This window comes from Polypterus senegalus, chromosome 18 (genome assembly GCF_016835505.1).
Source record: "Polypterus senegalus isolate Bchr_013 chromosome 18, ASM1683550v1, whole genome shotgun sequence".
NCBI lineage: Eukaryota > Metazoa > Chordata > Cladistia > Polypteriformes > Polypteridae > Polypterus > Polypterus senegalus.
The window spans coordinates 22620983-22646600 of record NC_053171.1 but is presented as its reverse complement, the minus strand read 5'-3'; the positions used below and the strand labels follow the sequence as shown (position 1 = coordinate 22646600).

General features: G+C 37.7%; 1 protein-coding gene across 1 annotated transcript in view; it reads right to left on the bottom strand.

Annotated features, from left to right (window-relative positions):
• The window catches only part of vipas39 (VPS33B interacting protein, apical-basolateral polarity regulator, spe-39 homolog), a 72360-nt gene extending 53841 nt beyond the window's left edge, over positions 1-18519 (bottom strand). The window contains 6 exon segments of the mRNA XM_039741146.1: positions 704-768; positions 2180-2218; positions 2909-3058; positions 6573-6681; positions 13115-13204; positions 18262-18519. Coding sequence (XP_039597080.1) covers positions 704-768; positions 2180-2218; positions 2909-3058; positions 6573-6681; positions 13115-13204 — 453 coding nt within the window. The 5' untranslated portion in view covers positions 18262-18519.
• Between the last annotated feature and the right edge of the window lie 7099 nt (positions 18520-25618).

The following is a 25618-nucleotide window of genomic DNA, read 5'->3' as shown; positions in this document are numbered from 1 at the left end:
TATGAACGCTTGCTTCCTATTGAAACACAGCATAGAATAAATAGCTACTGCAGCCAGATTAATATTCTTCTGATGAATGTGGTTTGATGTCTTCAAATATAATACTGAATGATCATCCCATATTAAATCTCGCTAATACTGTATAATCAGTTCACAACTTCTGCAACATGGCTTGAAAGGCAAACTTTTCAATTTCTTTGCACATTTCAGTAAGAATCTAGGTAAGTGCATGTGTATGTCACCCTATCCAGGACTAGTTCCTACTTTGTACCCAGTAATGCAGGTACAGGCTTCAACACCATTGTGACCATAATCTGGATTAAGTACATTTTAGAATATTGCGTTATTTTTTAAGCACTATAACAATAGAAATACTGAATTTCTGTTTTTCCTCCAGATAAAATCCTGCAATGTTATAACTGCACTGTGATGTGTACAGAGTAAAGTGACATCTTTCTAGCACATCTGACAGTGACTATTTGTTATAAATAAATATTCCTTCCATACATAAATGTTCTGAACTTGTATTTTCTGTTACTTATCCACAAGCAGATAAAGACAATCTATGCTATATTAGATTCACTGAAATGAGTGCATTATTGTTAGCACTTTATTGCCAAAAAAATAAACAAAGAAAATGGAGCTTAACAAACATACAGTAATTGGAATTATATTACCTATTGATATGGATTTGATTATTTACCTTATACTGTGATTTTGGCTTTCTTAGCTCTGGAGCAAAATGTCTTGAAGGAATTTCACCAACACCTTTCATGCAAAAGGAGAACAGCATTTTTGTGTTTTAATCAGCAAAGATTTAATGCTTAAAAATATTATTAACATTACAGAACAAGATGATCACACCAATGCTACATAAACAGATGGTCTTTCCCAATAGCGTTGCACACAGTTTGAAGTGGTAGTTTAATAAATACAGTATAAGTGACATACCTTTACAAAAAAAGAAAAACTCACTTATCTTATACAATAACAATGAGGTGAAAAAAAAAGACAGATGGCTAGCAGCAAGAGATGTTTGTGTACAAAAAAGGATCCACCAAAGGTGGGACCATGACTGTTCTCATGGCTGTAGCTCTCCTCTATTGTTGTCATCAACCATTAGCAGCATGGCAAAACAACAGTGCTCAGTTCATCCGTATTCGAAAAAAAAAAAAGATCACGTTAATTCCAATCTGCCCGTTCTCATTCATATCGCATAGCCACAAATCGGATACGTATCTGACCTAGGTCCAGAAATGAAAGTGACTCCAACCTGATTTGATAAAATTGGATTTTTGTGACCACACAACCCTGACAACATCAGATTTGTATCATGTTAATGCAGATAAGTAATACTTCAGTCACTTCAGTAATGGTAACGTAATCTTATATCTTATACCAGAACACCTTGGGTCAAATACAGCAGTGCCCCAATTTCTTCTACTGTACTCACCACTGTTAGACCTCTATTATAGAAAAAATTTCATGAGACATGAACCATATAAAACTCAAATCTTATTGAACAAAACAGCTTCTATTAGAAATTGTAGACATGCTTTTGTCCTAGTCACTGCACAGAACTTGTCTGAGTACATTATTATATATTTTAATCTCCTGCAATACGGGAAATGCTACTATTATTATGTTTTTAGAATGAAGTGTTTCTTTGGATACTGTTAATCACATAATATTTACTGCACAGACTTGAGGATTTTGTTGGTCTATCAACACTGTTCATACTTTAACTCATATATCATTTTTTGTTTTAAACTTGCAAACATTTTCATTTCTATCCTCAGATTTTGTATGCAGTATATATGTAGTGTGTATGATGTGTTTGTGTATCTTTAATCTCTACATTTCCTATTATAACTGCATTTCTTTATTAATACAATACCTAATTACTAAATAGCACTCTGAGCTCAATGTGAAAGTGTTCTTAGCGAGAATAAACAAAAGTGAAATATGACTTAAGCATATTTATGATTGTATGCCTAATAGAAATTAAATGAAGCTAAGTACGTACTTGCAATCACTCCTGCAACATTATTGTAATTGTTCTAATTATTTTAAAACTGGTCTACACATGAAGCTCTAAAGGAACCTCTAGGAGAAAGAAATAAGAATGGAGTACAAAACCTACTAAATTATGATGCACAGAGAGTGAATTCTTACTTACATTCTGAAAGCATCTGGAAATTTCCCATTTTATTTTTTCCTAAAACAAACCAAAAAGGGAAACAGTAAATAGATTTACAGTACAAAATATATCTGAAGATAAGGAAATGTATGCAGTAAACATTAAAAGAGATCAAGGCAACCTTGACCACTGTGGGCTTGAACTCATCTCCACAGTTCAACATCAATATTTATCCAAAATTATTTTTCTCAGGTGTTTATTGACGTGACCTTTAAAAATGCAACAAGAGAAAATTTCAGCTCTAAAAACCTACTCACATATGTATACTAGGAATAAAGAACTTCCAAACTAAGTATGATAATTTCACTGAGGTTTTCATATTTTAGAAAAATTATAAACATCAAATAGTAATAATTACCTGGTTAAGCATAGATTATTTTATGCAAAAATTAAAATATGCAAGAATATCTCTGAGCACAAAGTAATTACAACAAAACACAACATATAAACCAATTAGGATTTTTGGCATCCCTTTCTATATAATATGAACACAAAAGAGTGAAAAATTACAAGATGCCACCATTATGGAAAAAGATGCAGTTTTTACAATATTTCCAACTTGCAGAACAAGAGCACAGTTCTGGAAAATAAAGATGTACTACGCGTACAAATATGCAAAATTATTTGATTATTAGAACCATTTGTATTGGTCCAAAGCTTCCTCACATTCACAATAATATTGGCATAAACATATATGAATATAATCACCTTTAAACAAGCTGCTTAGGGAATAGTTAGATCCCTGTTTGGATAAGGATAGATTCTGCATTGTGGTTTGAATTTTTGGAAACCCAAGTTCTTGCTCTGTTGCAGACATCCTGTTCCTAGAGGCAGTTTCGTTAATCGACAGGGAAATACCTGTGTGAAATGAAAAAACAAAATGTTGTGTTTCAGAAAAGGTTGATCAAAGCAAAAATATGAATTAAAAATGAAGAACACAATACATGCCAAAAAATATAACTTCTCTTTTGAAGGTAGAATGTATTTTTACAAATATAATGCCTTATGGAATACAGATTATTAGGCTGTAACAATAAAGCTAAGTGTTTTCAGTTCAGTCCAAAGCTCTGATTCACTAAATGTAAAGGTAATGTACAAAAATGTATATTTACATTTACATATTTACAAGTTGCCATGTTAAGATGAACATTAACTTTTGTACAAAGTGAGAATGATTTAGGATACCTAATTTGTATTTATTTTTGTTGCTCTATACATTAAAAATAAATTTCTAATCAAGTTATTCTTTCCTAATAGCTTTTTGTACAAATTACTTTCTGACATCTGTCAGAGTATTCTGCTTAATAAAACCAGTTTATTTTAATCTGGACACTGTGGTTTAGTTGTGTACTGGGTTTGGGGGTCTGCGATGCCCCCTTGAGGCCACAATATAAATTCTCTGATCCCCTTATAGAACATTACCTAATATTACAATCTTTAGCAAAAGACAGCCACTATTAATTGACTTCCATTCTGGAAAGAGACCCAGTGTACTTGTATTTGTGTTGTCTGGGCAGTGAGTGTGCTTTCTTATTAGTATCTTAATAATATAGAAACAATACAGGTGCCGGTCATAAAATTAGAATATCATGACAAAGTTGATTTATTTCAGTAATTCCATTCAAAAAGTGAAACTTGTATATTAGATTCATTAATTACACACAGACTGATGTATTTCAAATGTTTATTTCTTTTAATTTTGATGATTATAACTGACAACCAATGAAAGTCCCAAATTCAGTATCTCGGAAAATTAGAATATCAGTTAAGACCAATGCAAAAAAATGATTTTTAGAAACGTTGGCCAACTGAAAGGTATGAACATGAAAAGTATGAGCATGTACAGCACTCAATATTTAGTTGGGGCTCCTTTGGCCTGGATTACTGCAGCAATGCGGCGTGGCATGGAGTCGATCAGTCTGTGGCACTGCTTAGGTGTTATGAGAGCCCATGTTGCTCTGATAATGGCCTTCAGCTCTTCTGAATTGTTGGGTCTGGAGTATTGCATCTTCTTCTTCATAATACCCCATACATTTTCTATAGGGTTAAGGTCAGGCGAGTTTGCTGGCCAATCAAGAACAGGGATACCATGGTCCTTAAACCAGGTACTGGTAGCTTTGGTCCTGTTGGAAAATGAAATCTGCATCTCCATAAAGTTCGTCAACAGCAGGAAGCATGAAGTGCTCTAAAACTTCCTGGTAGACGGCTACGTTGACCTTGGACCTCAGAAAACACAATGGACCAACACCAGCAGATGACATGGCACCCCAAACCATCACCGACAGTGGAAACTTTACACTGGACCTCAAGCAACATGGATTCTGTGCCTCTCCTCCTCTTCCTCCAGACTCTGGGACCTTGATTTCCAAAGGAAATGCAAAATTTACTTTCATCAGAGAACAAAACTTTGGACCACTCAGCAGCAGTTTTGTCTTTAGCCCAGGCGAGACGCTTCTGACGCTATCTCTTGTTCAAGAGTGGCTTGACACAAGGAATGCGACAGCTGAAACCCATGTCTTGCATACGTCTGTGTGTGGTGGTTCTTGAAGCACTGACTCCAGCTGCAGTCCACTCTTTGTGAATCTCCCCGACAGTTTTGAATGGGTTTTGTTTCACAATCCTCTCCAGGGTGCAGTCCCTATTGTTTGTACACTTTTTTCTACCACATCTTGTCCTTCCCTTCGCCTCTCTATTAATATGCTTGGACACAGAGCTCTGTGAACAGCCAGCCTCTTTAGCAATGACCTTTTGTGTCTTGCCCTCCTTGTGCAAGGTGTCAATGGTCGTCTTTTGGACAACTGTCAAGTCAGCAGTCTTCCCCATGATTGTGTAGCCTACAGAACTAGACTGAGAGACTACTTAAAGGCTTTTGCAGGTGTTTTGAGTTAATTAGCCAATTAGAGTAAGGCACCAAGTGTCTTCAATATTGAAACTTTTCACAATATTCTAATTTTCCGAGATACTGAATTTGGGACTTTAATTAGTTGTCAGTTATAATCATCAAAATTAAAAGAAATAAACATTTGAAATACAACAGTCTGTGTGTAATTAATGAATCTAATATACAAATTTCACTTTTTGAATGGAATTACTGAAGTAAATCAACTTTGTCATGATATTCTAATTTTATAATCGGCACCGGTAAATAATATAAAACAATGTAGTAGCATACAAGCAACATGTAATAAATACAAAAACAAATACATAAATGCTCAGGAATTTACTATATAAAAGTTGACAATTATGCATGTGTCTAACAAGCATGTGGGAACCAGTGTCTGTGTGAGAGTAACTTGTTTAAAACTGGGTTTATCATTTGCATTTGCTATTACTATTACCAGGTTAAACTTCACAGTTCACAAAAAAGACACTCAATTCCTCAGTTCCACAAGTGGTACATCATATGATGTAAGGAATCTGAGCAGATTCAGTGGGAATAAAGGGAAGCAGGGATTGTGACACATGCAAAGGTGAGTCTATATTTTGATAACTAAATTTCTTCAAAATATATTTTCATGCTTATTTTTGGAGTAAATGCCATATTGTCACAAATTTCCTAATATAAATATACTTTATATTGTTATGGGCTGGGATTTGGAAAGAAAGACACATGACAGTGTTGGACATAAATCCACAACTGCGGAATAATCAACAGGATATCAGTCCTTAAAACAGCCAAACACACTGTAGTCCATTTTGCACACAGTCTCAAATTCAGATCAAGACTCATGCAATATGAAACAACAGTGCCATCTGTTACTACACCATGATGCCTACATTTTATTTACAGTAGCACAATCAACTTTTGTAATAGTACAAAGCAGGAAAAAGTCCTGGAAGGGATTCCATGCTAGAGTCTCTCATGCATATACTGGATCAAACTGGATCTACCAATTCAGTCTAATAAAGTGTCCCTGGACTGAAAAAATAAATCAAAATTTCCAAAGGTCACCTGTGGATGAAGGCAAAACCTTCCTGTTTTAACAAAAAGTCTTTATTACCAAACTTACATATAATGCATTCAAAATAAAGCACATAAAGTTATTTTGTCCCAAATCTTGCATGATTTCAAATCTAAAGAATACATTGTACTGGTTCTCCCACATCCCAAAATTAATCATGTTACAGGCGTGCTAAATTGACCTGGCATGAATGAAACTGGATTTTGGTGTGTGAGTGTATGTGGGTGCTCTGTGTTACATGGGTATTCCATTCATGACATTCAAGGCATGCAACCCTGCTACCAGGATAGACACCAGCATCCTGCAACCCTGAACTGGAATACATTTGTTCAGAAAATGGATGAATAAATTATAACTACAAAATACATTAACTTTCAAAAAGTACTATAATAATAAACTTTATTGCATACTTCCAATTGGCTCTCCATTCCACCCGACCTTTTCCACATCATCTTCATCATCGTCATCATCATCCACCAGGGTCTGTATGCTGTTTACAGCTTTTTTTGATTCTTTCAGCTAAATCCAGACAAAAAGGGAAAAATTATAAAAAGACTTCTAAAATAATTCCCCTTCTTTATCTAATAGATGTCTAAAATACAAACCTTCAAAGACCTTTGAATGTTTAGTTAAAATTTTGCGGCACGTCTGAATTTTATTATATATGTTAAAACAGGAGTCTCCAACTCTGGTCCTGGGGGGCTGCACTGGCTGCAGGCTTTCATTCTAAGGGCCCATTTATACTTCATGCTCAGAACACGTACACACATGCATCATGGCTGCCACGCGTTTCCAGAGTTCATTTGACTCTTCCTCTAAGTATGTCCTCAGAAATTAACACGACGCATGCACGAGTTGCTGTACCAGCAAAAAGCCGGGGGGCGCAATGTGATAAAAGCTGGAATGTGACTTCAGAGTCTCTGTTTATGATCTACATGTGACAGAACGCCGCTATGCAGATCCTACAGGATCAATGTGCGTGCTTCGATGTTTGATGAATGGTTCGATGTGGTGAAGCAAAATGGCAACATAAAAATGCATTCAGGATGCTTTTATAGTCAAGCGTCGCATATTACCCAACATTATGACACAATTCATATTAAATGTCTCACATACCATCTTCTGCTGCGGTTGGCTGGCGTCCTACCCGGGGTTTGTTTCCTGCGCTCTGTGTTGGCTGGGATTGGCTCCAGCAGACCCCCCGTGACCCTGTAGTTAGGATATAGCGGGTTGGATAATGGATGGATGGACATACCATCTTCTGTGACTTTGTTTTTTGCACCTTCACAATAGCATCGGAATGTACTGAAGCATATTTAAGTCACAGAGAAAAAAAATTAAGGACATGGCAAAAAGGTCTATTTTGTGATTAAAGTGTAAATTTCAACCTTAACCTTATCATTGAAGCATGCCGTTGTGAACGTCATCTTAAAACCGACCCAGTTGTTAATCACTACGTGCTCCTGGGGCTTCATCCTGAGCTTCCTCCTGAACTGACAGAACTGGAAAGCAGCAATAGATCCCCACACAGAACACAATTAAATTCATGATATTCCAGCTCTCTGCACATTTAGAATCCTTAGATTTACACTTGATATCAATTTCACGATGAAATTCATTAAAGTATGTACAGTATGTTACATTTTACAGATCAATCATTAACTTCACTTAAATAATGAATACTTTTAATAATTACACATGTGGAGGTGGCACGATGGCAGAGTGGTAGCACTGCTGCCTAGCAAGGAGTCGCGTTCCTTGTGTTCCCTACCTGGTGTTTGCATGTTTTCCTGGTGGGTTTCCACAGTGTGCTCCGGTTTCCTTCCAAAAACATGAAGGTTTGGTGATGCTAAAATGACGCTAGTGTATAGCAGTGTAGTGTATATAGTGAATTAAAGAGCAGGTTTAATTTACAACAAGAATTGGCACCTAACTAAGCAACTGGTTGGAGTGAAATTGGTTGGCGTTTGAGGCCCTGACTTAGTTGGTCTTCTGTTGCATTTTGTTTCTGTTTGGGTGCCACTTAAGGAAAGAAAGGAAGCAATTCAGAGGAATGATGAAGAAATTCAGGGGAACAAATCTTAAAAAAACAATTACCAGCAAAAACTGGTTACCAGTTAAGAAAAGGGTTGGAATGAAAACTTGCAGCCCCTGTGGCCCTCCAGGACTAGAGCTGGATACCACTGCATTATGACAAACTGAATACCTAAACAAGTGTTTTTTTTTTTATTTTGGCTTGAAATGTAATTACTAATACCATATTTTCTGCATGCAGATGAACAATAAATGAACATTCTGTATCTTGAAGGAGTTGGAAGGCAAAATTGGATATTTTTCCAAATTTTCACACAGGGTGCTTCACCAATCTGTGATACTTGTAGTACAAATAATGATTAAGAAGACTGGTTAAATGATGACGTTTGACAATACCACACATCGTAAGGACCACCATCTAAAAACACAAAGAATGTCAAAATGTAAAAGAAATAGAAGTTGTCTTGTTCCGGGAATTTCAAAAGAGTGCATGTCTTTGGCCAGTACTGAAAACATTTTGCTTAATTTCTGGTTTCATTGTGTGAGTGGCTATAACATTGCATTTTATTCATTTTTATATGAGCCTTTTCATTTATTGTTTTAAACAATGCAATACATTTTATCATTTTTACATTACACTTATTTTACCCCTTTGAAACCAAGACAAAAAACCTGTATAAAAATAAACTTTAAATATTCATCCTGGTAAATTCTCAATAATCGTCTACTAGTAAATTATTTTAGCTTAATTATATTGTTTTCAGTTATGAGAAACTCTATTCCTTTTGTGTCATTACCTTCCATAAGGAGAGAAGTCTGCAGGGAGCTCTGTAGCATCATTTCAAAAATCATTCACATTCTCATGCAAGCCTGCTCAAACATTGTCTTATTATTCCGCTTAGTATCACACTAATTTGTGAAATGGAATATATTTTTTTGGAATTGGTTCAAGAAAACTCAGATATGATCCAGTTTTTCAGCATAGGTGCTCAAATTATATATCACATATTTAAACATCAGGTTCTAGAAGGGCTGCTAGATTTTTTCCTGTTCAAAGTTTTAACCAGAGAATAACCTTTGCATCTAAATGAAATCTTTTCATTATCTGCCTTCTCATGAATTTCTGAAGTAAGACTGTGCATTTAAAAATAGGAGTGTTTGTGTCTTTACAAGTTCCATTGTAGTAACAGCTTTGTACTGTTTTGTTTCAATATCCTTACTAAGGGGCTCTATTCCATTAGGCCTGCTTTAGCCAGCTTATATACAAACATGTGGCAGGCAGTATGAGGTGTGGAATAGCAATTTACTTCATCATCTTATGTGCACCTACTACTAACTTCACAGTGTAGCTGGTTTTGAAACTATTTCTGCATCATTATGGCAGCCATATCTAATCAAAGGCTAAAAGGACACAATTTGAGCATCCATAGCCTTTTTGAGATTAAGTATAAATGCAAAGGTGACAAATATTTCCTAAGGTGATGATGTGGAAATTAGATGCTGTTTTGAACAAGGAATTTAACTAGGAAGAAAAAGCATCTATATAAAACCTTGGCTAAAAATAAAGTTAGAGGGCACTGTTGCACTCCAGAAAAGTCCATGCTTTACCAGCTTCATGCTCTTTTTTGCAAGGGTGTAAGGAAACAAACTTAATAAGCAATCAAAGAATGGTTTAATTGGTAGGTCTTGTTTTAAATAAATCAACCAAAATTGAACTGTAAAATAAAAAAAAAGTTATGGTTACAGGAAATTACATTAGAACTTTCCTCCATGCCTGAAAGTTTTTGTGCTAGTTTTGAGCTAAAGTCAATGAAGCACTACATTTACACATCACTTTCTAACAAATACAATACATACCCACAACAATGAGACAACTGCAGGTAGCAACCATATCCACTGCTTCTCTCTGATGGCTTTTGCAGGTTATAAACTGATTAGTCTAGAGAGACTAAAAACCATTTATAGTTTTGGCTATTTTTCTGCATTGTAACTCTCAAAGATAAATAAAGGAGCACCATTAACTGCTTAAGGCATCAACTTCTGTACATATCCTTTGTAAAATCTTACATTTTAATTTAAATGAGCGTGCTCCAAGAAATACTGGCATAGTCAACCAATTGGCACATAAACATGCAAAAAAAAAAAAAAATTCCTTCTAATCCTTTCCTTCAAATGCAGAACATACAGTACACTGACACAGTGCTATAACATCAGTTTGCCAACAAGCCACCTCCTCAGTACATGGAGTGCTTACCAAGGATCAATGAACTATTTCATTAGTGTTTTCCAAAACTGAAGGCTGAAATCAGGGTAGGAAAGATCAAATCTGCCCCCACTCATTGAAATCCAGGGGCATTTTATAAAAGGGAGGAAAATGCACAAAATAACATTTTACTTTATCAAAATAATAACATTGTCTTGTTTAGTCTCATCAACTGCAGAAAAAATCCAAACTAAGAAGTGTAGAGGTTCTGTTTTTCTTTTTATTAGAAGATAGTCAAAGCATAATACATAAGCCATATATTGATCCAATCAAATGAAAACATTTCTAAATAAGTCAATGGTACTTCAAGTGCTTCAAACTGAAGTCCAGTTTTGCTAAAATAAAAAAAAAAACAGCAGATCACCTAAAACCAACAGTCTCTAGTTGGCATAATTTTGCATTACCACATTTATTTTGCTCAAGTTGACTTTAAAAGAGAGACCTGCACAGGCATTGTTAAGTCGTTGGACTGGAAGAAGAATGCTCAGATATAGAAAGGATTGTTACTGTGGCATATGGCACAGCATTAGAGTGTCCACAAACCAATGCAAAGAGTCAATGTTTGTAGAATTATTTCTCCTCAAAGCTTACTTTTGATCAACAGGGATAACTTGCTTACCTTTGAAACTTCATCCTTATTATAAGAAATTAGAGGCTGAACGTTTTATTTGTTTTTATGTATGTACTCTTACACAGGGTTCTTAACTGGCTAAGTTACTTTTAATGAAATACAGAACATTCTAGTACTAAGGTGGAGTTCCCAGAACATTCTAGAATTAAGAAGGAATTTCAAGAACATTCTAGTAGTAAGTAGGAGTTTCTACTTAAAACATTTCTGATAATAAAGTCTTAGCAGAAACAAAGAAAAACACTGTGCAAAGCCTGCAGAGTCTACTGTTACCGGATACTGAACATCTTTAAGCTAACAAATGATTCTCAACAGCTGAAGTTGTTGGAGGATCTGTTAACAGTAAGAACAACATCCTTCTCTGATGTTCTTATGGAAAAGGACAAAGAATGGTCTCAGTAGTTTCTCAATGATGCACTAGAGGAGTGAAGAGATAATCCAATCTTCAAAAGAATTTTATGAACTGTTGGCACAAATGATGTTACTAAACAATGCACATGAAAGAGAATAAGTTTCATTGAAACATACATTAGAACACTCTAGACAACAACTGGCCATTCAGCCCAACAACGCTCGCCATTCCTATCCACTCATTTCTTCCAAAAAAACAAGTCGAGTTTTTAAAGTCCCTAAAGTCTTACTGTCTACCACACTACTTGGTAGCTTATTCCAAGTACCTATCGTTCTTTGTGTAAATAAAAACTTCCTAATGTTTGTGCGAAATTTACCCTTAACAAGTGTCCAACTGTGTCCATGTGTTCTTAACTCATTTTAAAATAACAGTCTCGATCCACTGTACTAATTCCCTTCATAATTTTAAACACTTCAATCATGTCACCCCTTAATCTTCTTTTGCTTAAACTGTAAAGGCTCAGCTCTTTTAATCTTTCGTCATAATTCAACCCCTGTAGGCCTGGAATCAGCCTAGTCGCTCTTCTCTGGACCTTTTCTAGTGCTGCGATGTCCTTTTTGTAGCCTGGAGACCAAAACTGCACACAGTCCTTGAGATGAGGCCTCACCAGTGCATTATAAAGGTTGAACATAACCTCCTTGGACTTATACTATATAACCGAACATTCTGTTAGCCTTCTTAATGGCTCTAAACGCTTTTGGGAAGTCGATAGCTTTGAGTCCACTATGACTCCTAAATCCTCCTCATAAGGCGTAGTCTCTATTTTCCGACTGCCCACTGTGTATTGAAACCTAACATTTTTACTTCCTATGTGTAATACTTTACATTTACTGACATTAAATTTCATCTGCCACAAATCTGCCCAAGCCTGTATGCTATCCAAGTCCTTCTGTAATGATATATTATGGATTCAAAATTATCTTCTAATCCACCTATCTTGGCATCATCTGCAAACTTAACCAGTTTGCTATTTATATTCCTATCATTTATATATATTAAAAATAGCAGCACCCCTAGCACTGACCCCTGGGGAACACCACTCTTAGCATCAGCCTATTCTGATGAGGTTCCTCGCACCATCAACCTTTGCTTCCTGTGTCTGAGCCAAAACATACTAACAAAGGACAGGGAATAGCAACTTATTTTATCTTTGACTGGTTGCAAACCAACACATGAATTTCTCAGCTTTACCAAAGACAGTGCTAATGTTGTAGACCTACAAGTGTGGAACAGATGTCTACTGTTCAGTTGACTTAAAAACAGCCAAAAGGGGTAACTTTTAAATGTAGTTTATTTTCATTAAAATTCAGTGTGTAAGAATAACACTAGCCTTGTGGAGATCTATGGGAACCTGTAAAAGGAATGACATTCAATAAAATCAGAACGTCAAAGCTGAATTTTAGTAAGTTAGCAACATTCATAGGAATTTAATCTATTCATAAAATAAGGAACAGTAAATAGAATGATTACAAACTTTCTTTCCTGTAGTACACACGGATATGTATGCATGAAAAATGTTAATTTCAGATGATTCCAATGCTGGAAAACTTGTACTTTCTTGAATAAGTATACAACACTTCCATACTTACTGCATATACTATACATACTGTAATACCTGTGAAAATTCATCATCATCATCAAATGTGAAGGCCTTAAACTTTGAGCTGTTCCAATAGTCTTCTTCGTCACCTTTACCTCTGATCATCTGGAAAAAAAGGAAATATGAATAAATTAATAAGTACATTCATATTTGGCACCAACTCATAACCCTAATCCACCAGTAATGTAACTCCATTACCAAGTGGCTCTCTATTTGACATCAATTAATATGAATACTCGACTGGACATAATCTGGATATTTTGCCCTAACCATCCTTATTTACTTTTAACCAGGCAGTCTACTTTTATTTGATACAGTATATTTTAATACAGCATTCAAAGGTACTTTGTAATGTGAATAAAATTCAATATTCTATGAAGCAGGATTACAACAGCTCACATTATGCACTTGTTGAAGGCTAAACCAGACAAGGAATTCACAAGGGATTTCAATAAAAAAACTGAAACAAATATGACAATTACCACCTGTTGAGTCATCTCTATCCCGCCCCTGTGAGCGAAGCTCTTGCTGAAATCAAGACCAGTAAAACAGCAGAAATGGATGGAATATACCAAAAAGTCCTCTCCAACTGTGGATTACAAAGTATTACAAAATCTTCCTTCCCTCAGAATAGCAAACATTATTGCACTATTCAAACCAGACAATATACCTGAACGCTACCACCCAATTTTATTACCTTCTGTTTGCTCCAAAGTACATGACAAACTGCTGCACATTACCATCAGTTCAGCTATCCAGAGAGTCACTCCTGTCGAACAGGCTGGCTTCTGAAAGGCTTACAGCTGCACCAATAAGTACTGGCTCTTACCAACTTTATCAAAGACGGATTTCAACAGTGACGAAAAACATGTATCTTTCATTGAACCTTACAGCAGTATATGACATCATCTGTCTGGAAGAAGAAATTGCTCTACAAGCTCACTGAAGTAATCCCGTACTTAAAAATTTGAGACCTCATCAGCAACATACTCACCAATTACTATTTTAATGTATACCTGATAGAGGACTGTAGCACAACAAGGAAGCTGAACAATGAATGGCCTGCAGCAGGGATCATCTCTTGCATCACTATTGTTTAACCTTTACATTTAGGACTTGCCCTCAACAGCATCACGTAAGTTCAACAATGCTGATGCTATATGACCTTCATATATTATCATAGTAACTTTCACCATCAACTGTAAATAATGACAACTGACCTGTCATCTTTAAATAACTACAGCAAAAAGTGCCACATTAAGCCAAGCAAAGACCAAGGTTTCATGCTTTCACTTTAATATTCTGCTGGCCAACAGACAATTATAAGTGTCATTTAATAGAATGATAGCTGAAACACAATGTTAGCCCTACATATCTCAAGGTCACACTAGACAGACCCTGATGCAAAATGCTCACATTTGCAAGGTAGTTGCAAAACTGAAAACCAGAAATAACCGGATTTAAAAGTTGGCCTACATGGAGTGCATCCTCCAGTCACTTTTGATCATCATCCTTGGTCCTAGCGTACTCAGGAGCAGAATATTGTGCCCCCGTATAACTCAACAGTCAACACATCAAGGAAACAGACATAAAATTGAACACCACCATGAGAACCATCACAGTGACTATGCACTCTGCACCTACTGAGTGGCTTCCCACCCTCAGTAACATCACCTCATTAGATCTGCAGAGCAAACAAGCTTTACTCAGTATAACTTTCGGGACTGTTGATACTGACTGAGGTATTTGGAAACAAAGTAAAACAGCTACAACAGATCTAAAAGTAAAACATTTAAAGACAAAAGAAACTATAAATCTAAGCTGGAGAATATGATGGCTCTAAATAAACTTGGATCAGCTTGGAACAGTATGAAAACCATAGCAGGATTCCATCCATCCATTTGCTAACCCGCTGAATCCGAATACAGGGTCACGGGGGTCTGCTGGAGCCAATCCTAGCCAACACAGGGCACAAGGCAGGAACCAATCCTGGGCAGGGTGCCAACCCACCGCAGGACACACACAAACACACCCACACACCAAGCACACACTAGGGCCAATTTAGAATCGCCAAACCATAGCAGGATTAATTAACCAAAATGTAATTCTTGTATTACACTGGATGGTTTTAATGCAGATAAGAGTAATTACCAATGCTCTTAATTGTTTTTACAATTGATTTAACACCCATGATTTTAGCAATGATATACAAGAACTGATTGTGAACCTGGTAGTCAGCATTTTAAAACAGAACAAAAAGATTTTGTAAGGGTTTTTTTCTTCTGTAAGATTAGAAAAGATTCTGGACCCTGACAACATCTAAAGCTGCACCATTAAATCTTGTGCAAAAGAGCTAGGTTCTATAGTTCATTACCTTTTTAATCAGTCTTCATATCAAAAACATGTACCAAAGGTCTGGAAGGATGTTATTGTGGTCCCTGTTTGCAAAACTCTTAATGATTTTAGGCCAGTGGCTCTCACATCAATCTTAACAAAATCATTTGAAAAGTGGATAAAGACAGAAATCCTAACGAAAACTGAACATGTACTGGATCCTATGCAATTTGCTTACAGGCCAAATAGAGGAGTAGAAGATGCCACCATTACATTGTTAAACTTTGTCCTCGTACATTTAGAAGGAAATGGGTCACATGCTAGATTTTTATTTAAAGGTTTTTTCCACCTGCTTTTAACCTAACTGAACCACACATTTTAATCAGAAGGCTGTTAGGACAATTCAGCTTGGAGAATAATAATGTGGGCTGGGTACTGAATTTTTTTGACAAAGAGGATACAAAATGTAAGGGTGCTGAGCACTTTTTCTGGCCAGGTCTATTCTTCAACTGGAGCTCCAGAAGGATCTGTGCTTTCACCCCTTTTATTTATCTTGTATATGAGCATGTGTCAGAATAGATGGGAGAACAGGATTCATTTCAATTATGCAGATGATTCTGTTATTTTAAGTCTACACCAGAAAACTGACACTGATCACATTCCAATTGTGCAGGAGTTTTTTGAGTGGTGTAAGCAGTCTCATCTGCTGTTAAATGCATCTAAAATTAAGGAGATAACTGCTTTTTAGAAAAAAATGGTAGTAATCATGAAGATGTACGTATATTAATGGTCAAATTATAGTGTGTGTGACATTACACAAATATTTGGGCACAATAACGGATTCAAAACTAAAATCTGAGACAAACTGTGAAGCTGTCTGCAAAATGTGTCTCTGGAACCCGTTTTATTTGCAGATTGACAAAACCCTGTTACTTTTATTGTATCTGTTTGATCTTTCTCTCTTGTATCCTGGTTTGGAAATCTTTGTTTTTAACACAGAGGCAAAATAGAGCAACACTCCACCATCAACTGGTCACGCACAAGAGCTCCTCGCAAGATTTCTGACCATGGAGTCAGAAGTATAGTCAGAAGAGTAGCCCAAGAGCCAAGGACCACTCAAGAAAGAGCTCCAGAAAGTCTTGGAGGCAAAAGGTACAATTGCTACAGAGAAAACAATAGGCAACACACTCCACCGGCATGGCCTCTGTGTGTGCTCACCGTGCAAGACTCCATTACTGAAGAAAAGGCAAGATGAAGCTTGGTTAAAGTTTGCTACACAACATTTGGACAAGCCTATGAAATACTGTGAGAATGAAGTCTGGTCAGACAACACCAAAGTTTAACTTTTTGTGTGTCATACTACACACCATGTTTGGAGGAGAAATGGCACTACATGTCACCCGAAAAGCATACCAATAGTGAAGTTTGGAGGTGAAAGCATCATGGTATGGGGCCGTTTTTCAACTCATGGTACTGGGAAGACTTCATATAATTGAAGGAACAATGAATGGAGCCATGTACCAAAAGATTCTTGAAAAGAATCTGCTGCCATTCACAAGGTTGATGAGGATGAGAAGTTGGTGCACCTTTCGGCAGGTCAACGATCCAAAATATACAGCAAAGGAAACTCTCAATTGGTTTCAGAGAAAGAAAATCAAATTAAGTTAGAATGATCAGGTCAATCACCTGACTTAAATCCAATTGAACAATTGTGAAAGAAACTAAAGATCAGGGTTTACAAGAGGGTCTCCCAGAATCTTCAAGATTTAAAAGTCAATCAATTTAGAAAATTGGGTCAAAAAAAGAAAAAAATCACACCTGAGCAGAGCAGGCGATTGGTTTATTCATACAGGAATCATCTTGAAACTGTCGTTACATACAAAGACTTCTCCACCACGTATTCAATTAGCATGTTTAACACTTTTCCTCTGTGTCATTCCACTTTATTACACAAACTTTCAATTATGGCCTTTAATGTTATATTTGTGGATTTCTTGAGTTGATAACCAATGTCTGGTGAGAATGCCATGTGAATATTCTCATTGGAAATATATTTTCTAAAAAAAATATTGACGCAATCAATACTTATTTCCCCCACAGTACATCGGCTTCTATACTCATCCCAAAGACATACACGTTTGGTTAGCTGGGTAGTCTGAAGTAGCTCAGGTGTGCTTCTATAAAGGGGCGGGGCGGGGAGGCTACCCGGTCGGGGACTCCTCTGGCCTTGCCGTTGAAAGCTCTGGGATAACCTCGCTTTTCGCGGTGATGTTTTAACTAGTAAATCTGTTTGAATATACCCACACCCCTACGGATGATTGAACACACCAAGTAAACTTTAAAGCACGACCGAAAACAACCTTGCAAAGGAATTGCGTAATCAAACTGCGCCCCGAGGCCGCTTCACTGGCGAACGTCGCGATATAAAATCCAGGGCAAATAAAATAACACATCAATTTGTCATTATTATAAGTAATCTTAAAAATACAAGTGTTAACAATTCTGAAAACGCTAAAGGTATTAAAAAATAAATTAGAAATTGCAAGCTACAATCATAAAAAGGCTATACAGTTATTTTTCTCGTACTGCATATAATTTAACAATCAGCACACAAACATTAAAATACTGTTATACAAACGCAACGGAATTTTTGATTATACACTAATGATGCTGACAATAAAGCTCTAAATTATTTACATTTTTTTATTTGTCGCCGACAGTCGCGTAATAGCCTACAACATTCTGCATGAACACAAGTCGTATACGCCTTAAAAATAATACAGAACTGGCCGTTAACTTTAACGATAAGAATTCTATTGCATTTGTACCTTAAAGTGATATCCTTTATTCAAATAGAGATTCCCGGCAGAGCGTGATGCAAGCTCGGTGTCTCCTTCTTTTATATCAAAAGATGTGGACGAGGCGTTTTTGAATATTGCTATCAATTCATATTACTACTCCGAACAACAAATTCACGATGCAAAATAGAATGAGAGTCGTTTTTAACAGCTACCCTGGCAAACTAAAGCACCTCAAATACAACATATGTATCTCGTCATATTGCCTTCCGTAATCGTTAAAACTCCGTTGCAGCCTGGGAATTGTAGTTTAATGTGAGCGTCAACTTTTTTGCAAACTTTATTTATACTCATAATTCAATATCTTTTCCAACATCCATCCATCCATTATCCAACCCGCTATATCCAACCTGCTTATCCAATTAATTTGATATACATTATTAATTTTCGACCTCGGAACTAACAATAAAAAATACATAAACCTATATTGAAATGTGAAAAAAATTCAGGTTAATAAAATTTTGCAAAATAAAAAGTTTTCACTTTCTTTAACAACCTATTAAAATTAGTAGCTTTCTTTCATAAATGTAACTAGATGACCCACTATAACATAACCTATAAGCATACTGTATATACATTTTCTAACCTGCCTATAAAATTCAACTGTGTGCTCTATATTAGCCTGGGGCCCCATACAGAGTTGATTCCTGATGGTGACTGAGATGGATTCCCATGCTAAGAGAATTTATTTACCTTAAACTATAAAATAGTATTATTCAATAAAGCATTGATCTATATATAGTACACTTTACCTAATTTATTAAATGTCCAAATAATTGCTTCCCTGAATATAATACAACTAACATTTATTAATATATTTCAAATGATATTTTATGTCCTTAATGTTAATTATATTTGTAATTATAAATCATGGCACTTATAAATAAAGTAACCATGCATCTTATTATTGTCTTTTAGTGAAAATTACTACGACTACACTACTTCCTCTTGCTAACTGCACCTTAGCATTTGTAATACAAAGTCAGCCATCAACCTTTTATTTACACTATTAAACTAATACAATTTTAAATAATTTCAATAAGATTAAAGCTGCCTATTTTTGTGTTCATAATTAAATCAGTAGGTATAAGTGTTGGATGTGGAATCCTCTTACAGTGCTATGATCTCATCACTCCTGCAGATAATAATGACAGCAGTTGGTCAGGTTACAGATACTCATTCATTCACAGGTTTGGATCTCACTTATTCAATCAGTTCTGGACACTGTAGAAAAACAGTTCTATAGATCTTCAGACTGACAGTTGCAATTCTGTACTAGGAAGGTAAAATGAAGCTATGAATGAACCTATTAAAAATCACTAAGTATTCAAAAGGTGTGAGTAGAAGTAAACTGTTATTTGGAATTAACCAAGATATGTCAAATGGATTCTCAGTGTAACACCTTACCCAGGAATGAGAAGTGCCACATACCTTACAGGTCTCAAATAAGGACAGATGTTTTATTAACTATCCCCTCTGTCACACAAGGAATGGATTATCAAAAGAAGAATACAAAGTATCAAATAAACCTAAATAGAAAATAAACCCTACCTGGGTCTTACTTCACAGGTCCTGGTTCTTAACTATCAGGTGAAATAGTTTTCCCACATGTCCACTGCCTGAACACAGTAAATCAGAAAATGAAAAATTGTCTCTAAATCACCTTCCACAGTTACTGCTTGCTTATTTTCTTCTTCAAGCCTGACCACACTACCTTGATGCCGATCTAAACCTGGTCCCAACTTACAGCCAGACCCCAAGCTCAATAACATCCTGGAAGGTATTGACATTCAGTGGTAATCCTTGCACCTACTCCTGAGGTCACAGACAACATCTGAAAATCCAGAGGTTGCCTCTACACCAGAATAGTCCTTCTGTGGTGTCTACAGGTATCTTTGCAGTCCTGAGCCCTTATTCAGAATTATAAGGCCAACAAACGCTTGATAGCTCCCTGACTGACTGATTCAAACAATGTGGTACAGGGTTCTACCCATCCCAAGTGAAAACTTTTGCTTTACTTCTGTTAGTTTGAGGAAGGTACTCCTTGGCAGTTTCTTTTGAGCTCTTACTTTAGAGTCTTTGTAGTACATACTTCCGTATCCATTTACTCACACTAGCATTGGCGGAATGTTCCAGTGGCCAATGTGGGATATTTTTCTAAAAGCACATACTCTGGAAACCTTGTCTCTGTCAAGCCTACTCTAGATTTGGAAAACCCTTCATTTATTTATTTACACTTACTTCAGTTGATGCTGTTTATAAAAATAGCATCTTGCAAACAAGCTGAAGGCTCAACAGGCCCTAATCGGAGAATTTGGAAATGGATTAATGTTTGGTATCTAAAGCTATTGTAAAGGTTATAAAATAATGTTCAATAATAAAATATCCTTATTTTGCTTTCACTATGAATCTCTTTCTTATTTATTTATTCTTTTACCAGTTCAGTCATGCATTCATTTTTATCCTTTTACACATTTCTGGAATGGATGAGTAGTAACATTCTCAAAATAAATGTGTAAAAAACAGGAATCTTAGTATTAATCTTAGAGGGCATTAGAAATAAACTTGTTCCCTTAGGTTTAAAAATCAAGGCAGCGGTAAAGAATTTAGGGGTAATCGTTGACTGCCCTAAACTTTAATTAGTATATTAACCAGATTATGAGGGCTGCATTTTTTCACTTAACCTTCATGTAACTGGAGTTTTTTTTTTGTGTTTTTTGTGTCCTCCCGGCCATGTGATCTTACCTTGTTTTGCTTTATCTTATTTGTTTTTCTTTTCTTGTAACTTTCTCTTTGTCATGTTGTAAAGCACTTTGAGCCACATTGTTGTATGAAAATGTTCTATATGAATAAATGCTGTTGTTGGATATCTGGATCCATCCTAGGCATGCTTTGCACACAATTTAAGAAGCCATCCTGAATGGGATGCCAGATCATGACAGGGCACACTCATTTATACTGTGACAATTTAGTCTCCCATCAGGCTAACCTTTTGAGGAACAACATAGCCTCATAATAATATCACTTAAAAATGGATTGGTACAGAATAGTTAACACAGAACTCTCCCTTGGTTTGACTTCTGACCTATTCATCTTGTGGATTATGCATATTTTTTCATATCTATTTGGGTTTTCCTCTGGGTGCTCCCATCTTCATCCAGTGTTCCAAAGGTATGCAAATTAAGTTAAGGGGTGATTTAAAATTAAGTTGTATACATGAAATTGTGTATAGACTTAGACTGAGTGGCACTCTTTGTCCATGGTGGATACAAAAATTGTGCCCAATAACTGCTATCACAGGAGAAGACTCCCTTCAATTTCTTAATGGACTAATTGCATTCATAAAATAAGTACGTTGCTTATATTTTTATTAAATTAACTTTATTCATAATTTTTCATATTTCCAAATATGATTAATAATCTGTTTATGTTTGTAGAACTCTTAATGCAAAAAAGTAAAAAGCAAAGGATAAATAACACTTAACACAAACCAAAGAATTATGAAATTAATGGATATTTTGTAAACTATAATATAAATAATTGAATTATACTAAATACCTGAACATGTGACCCTGTATTGAAATAGGAAGCTTGTTACAGAAGCTTGTTCTTTTGTAACACACCATATAAGAACAGTAGAAGCTTTCACCAAAATGTTATAGGTAGGACTAGTTGTTTTCTTTCAGAATACCAGCACATAAGATTTGTTTCTGTTGATTTCCAGACCCTTCTTATAACTTTCCTCAACTACAACATCCATGAGTTTTTGTTCTTCATCGGCTAACAGCACTGTATCATCTGCGTACCACAGATTGTTGATGTTCATGCCAATAACCTTTATCTTTTCAAGCTCTCTGATATACCGCAAAATCATTTCTATATATAATGAAAAAAGATCAGAACCTTGTCTTGTTCCTCTCTTCACTTCAGTATACTCACTAATAAGTCTGTTCAATCTTATATCAGCTTCCTGATTCCAATATAAATTCTTTAATAGTTCCAAGTATTGTCCATCCACATGGACATATTCAAGCATTTCAACTAATGGCTCATGCCTCACAAGATCAAATGCTTTCACATAATCTATAAAACATACATAGATATGTCTCTGCATTTCCATAGTTCTTTCTGCTAACATCATGAAAACAAAAATCACATTTCTTGTTCCATTATCTGGCATAAATGTGTATTGTTCTTCTGACATTTCACCATCTGTTATTTCACACAGCCAGTTTAAGAACACCTTAAGTATCACTTTGGTTAACTGACTCATGAGACTAATAGTTCGATTTAGCTCACACTTTGTTGCACCTGGTTTCTTTGGAGTAGCAATGAATATAGATTTACATCTCTTTTGGAAAATAACCCTCCTCATAAATCTTATTTGCCAACTGATTAATATATTTAATACCAAACTCATCAAAAGCTGTCATGATTTCAGTGACTATCCCATCTGGTCCAGGCACCTTCCCTTTTGTAATACTATTGAAATCCTTCTTTACCGTCATCTTCCAATATCGGACACCCATCTGTCTTCTTTATTTTAGGTAGGTTACTACGATTATCATTGAATAGCTTTGTAATATACTCTTTCAATTGTTGCAGCATCTCTTCTTGTTCCATGATGACTGAACCATCTTTTGCTTCTACACATCCCACTGTCACTTGTTTCTGTTGATTGAGTAAGGTCAGATGAATGTAATCTGGAGAAGTGAAATTACAGGCTCTACTCTGAGCCCCTCCCGGATGACTGAGCTTCTCACCATATCTTTAAGGGAAAGCCCAGACACCCTGCGGAGGAAACTCATTTCAGCCACTTGTATTCGCGATCTGGTTGTTTCGGTCACTACCCATCGCTCATGACCATAGATGAGGGTAGGAACGTAGATCAACTGGTAAATTGAGAGCCTTGCCTTACGGCTCAGCTCCTTTTTCACCACGATAGACCGATGCAGAGCCCACATCACTGCGGATGCCGCACCGATCCGCCTGTTGATCTCACGCTTCATTCTTCCCTCACTCGTGAACAAGACCCTGAGATACTTGAACTGTTCCACTTGGGGCAGAATCTCTCCCCCAACCCTGAGAGAGCACTTCACCCTTTTCCGGCTGAGGACCATGGTCTCGGGTTTGGAGGTGCTGATTCTCATCCCAGCCACTTCACACTTAGCTTCAAACCGATTCAGAGAGAGCTAAAGATCACGGCCTGATGAAGCAAACAGGACAACATCATCTGCAAAAAGCAGTGACCCATTCCTGAGTCCACCAAACCGGACCCCCTCAACACCCTGGCTGTGCCTAGAAATTCTGTCCATAAAAGTTATGAACAGAATCAGTGACAAAATGGCCCTGGCGGAGTCCAACTCTCACTGGAAACGGGCTCGAATTACTGCCGGCAATGCGGATCAAGCTCTGACACTGGTTATACAGGGACCAAACAGCTCTTATCAGGGGGTCCGGTACCCCATACTCCCGGAGCACCCCCCACAGGGTTCCCTGAGGAACACGGTCAAACGCCTTTTCCAAGTCCACAAAACACATGTAGACTGGTTGGGCAAACTCCCATGCACCCTCCAGGATTCTGCTAAGGGTGTAGAGCTGGTCCACTGTTCCGTGACCAGGACAAAAACCAAACTGTTCCTCCTGAATCCGAGGTTCAACTATCCGACGGACCCTCCTCTCCAGGACCACCGAATAGACTTTTCCAGGGAGGCTGAGGAGTGTGATCCCTCTATAGTTGGAACACACCCTCCAGTCCCCCTTTTTAAAGAGGGGGACCACCACCCCAGTCTGCCAATCCAGAGGCACTGTCCCCGATGTCCATGCGATGTTGCAGAGACGTGTCAACCAAGACAGTCCTACAACATCCAGAGCCTTGAGGAACTCTGGGTGTATCTCATCCACCCCCGGGGCCCTGCCACCAAGGAGTTTTTTGACCACCTCGGTGACCTCAGTCCCAGAGATGGGGGAGCCCACCTCAGAGTCCCCAGGCTCTGCTTCCTCATTGGAAGGCATGTTAGTGGGATTGAGGAGGTCTTCGAAGTACTCCCCCCACCGACCCACAACATCCCGAGTTGAGGTCAGCAGTGCACCATCCCCACCATATACGGTGTTGACACTGCACTGCTTCCCCCTTCTGAGACGCCGGGCAGTGGACCAGAATCTCCTCGAAGCCGTCCGAAAGTCGTTCTCCATGGCCTCTACAAACTCCTCCCATGCCCGAGTTTTTGCCTCAGCAACCACCGAAGCTGCATTCCACTTGGCCTGTCAGTACCTATTAGCTGCCTCCAAAGTCCCACTGGATAAAATGGTCCAGTAGGATTCCTTCGTCAGCTTGATGGCATCCCTCACCGCCGGTGTCCACCAACGGTTTCGGGGATTGCGGCCACGACAGGCACCGACCACCTTATGGCCACAACACCTGTCAGCCGCCTCAACAACAGAGGCATGGAACATGGCCCATTCGGACTCAATGTCCCCCACCCCCCTTGGGACGTGGTCGAAGTTCTGCCGGAGGTGGGAGTTGAAGCTACTTCTGACAGAGGACTCTGCCAGATTTTCCCAACAGACCCTCACAACACGTTTAGGTCTACCAGGTCTAACTGGCATCCTCCCCCACCATCGAAGCCAACTCACCACCAGGTGGTGATCAGTTGACAGCTCCACCCCTCCCTACACCCGAGTGTCCAAGACATGTGGCCGCAAGTCCAACTACATGACCACAAAGTCGATCATTGAACTGAGGCCTAGGGTGTCCTGGTGCCAAGTGCACATATGAACACCCCTATGCTTGAACATGGTGTTCGTTATGGACAATCCGTGACGAGCACAGAAGTCCAATAACAAAACACCGCTCGGGTTCAGATCAGGGGGCTATTCCTCCCAATCACACCCTTCCAGGTCTCACTGTCATTGCCCACGTGAGCATTGAAGTCTCCCAGCAGTACGAGGGAGTCCCCAGAAAGTATGCCCTCTAGCACCTCCTCCAGGGACTCCAAAAAGGGTGGGTACTCCAAACTGTTGTTCGGCGCATACACAGAAACAACAGTCAGGACCTGCCCCCCCACCCGAAGGCGGAGGGAGGCTACCCTCTCGTCCACCGGGGTAAATCCCAATGTACAGGCTCCAAGTCCAAGTTGGGGGGCAATAAGTGTGCCCACACCCACTCGGCGCCTCTCACCGGAGGCAACTCCAGGGTGGTAGAGAGTCCAGCCCCTCTCAAGGAGATTGGTTCCAGAGTCCAAGCTGTGCGTTGAGGTGAGCCCGACAATATCTAGCCGGAACCTCTTAACCTCACGCACTAGCTCAGGCACTTTCCCCTTCAGAG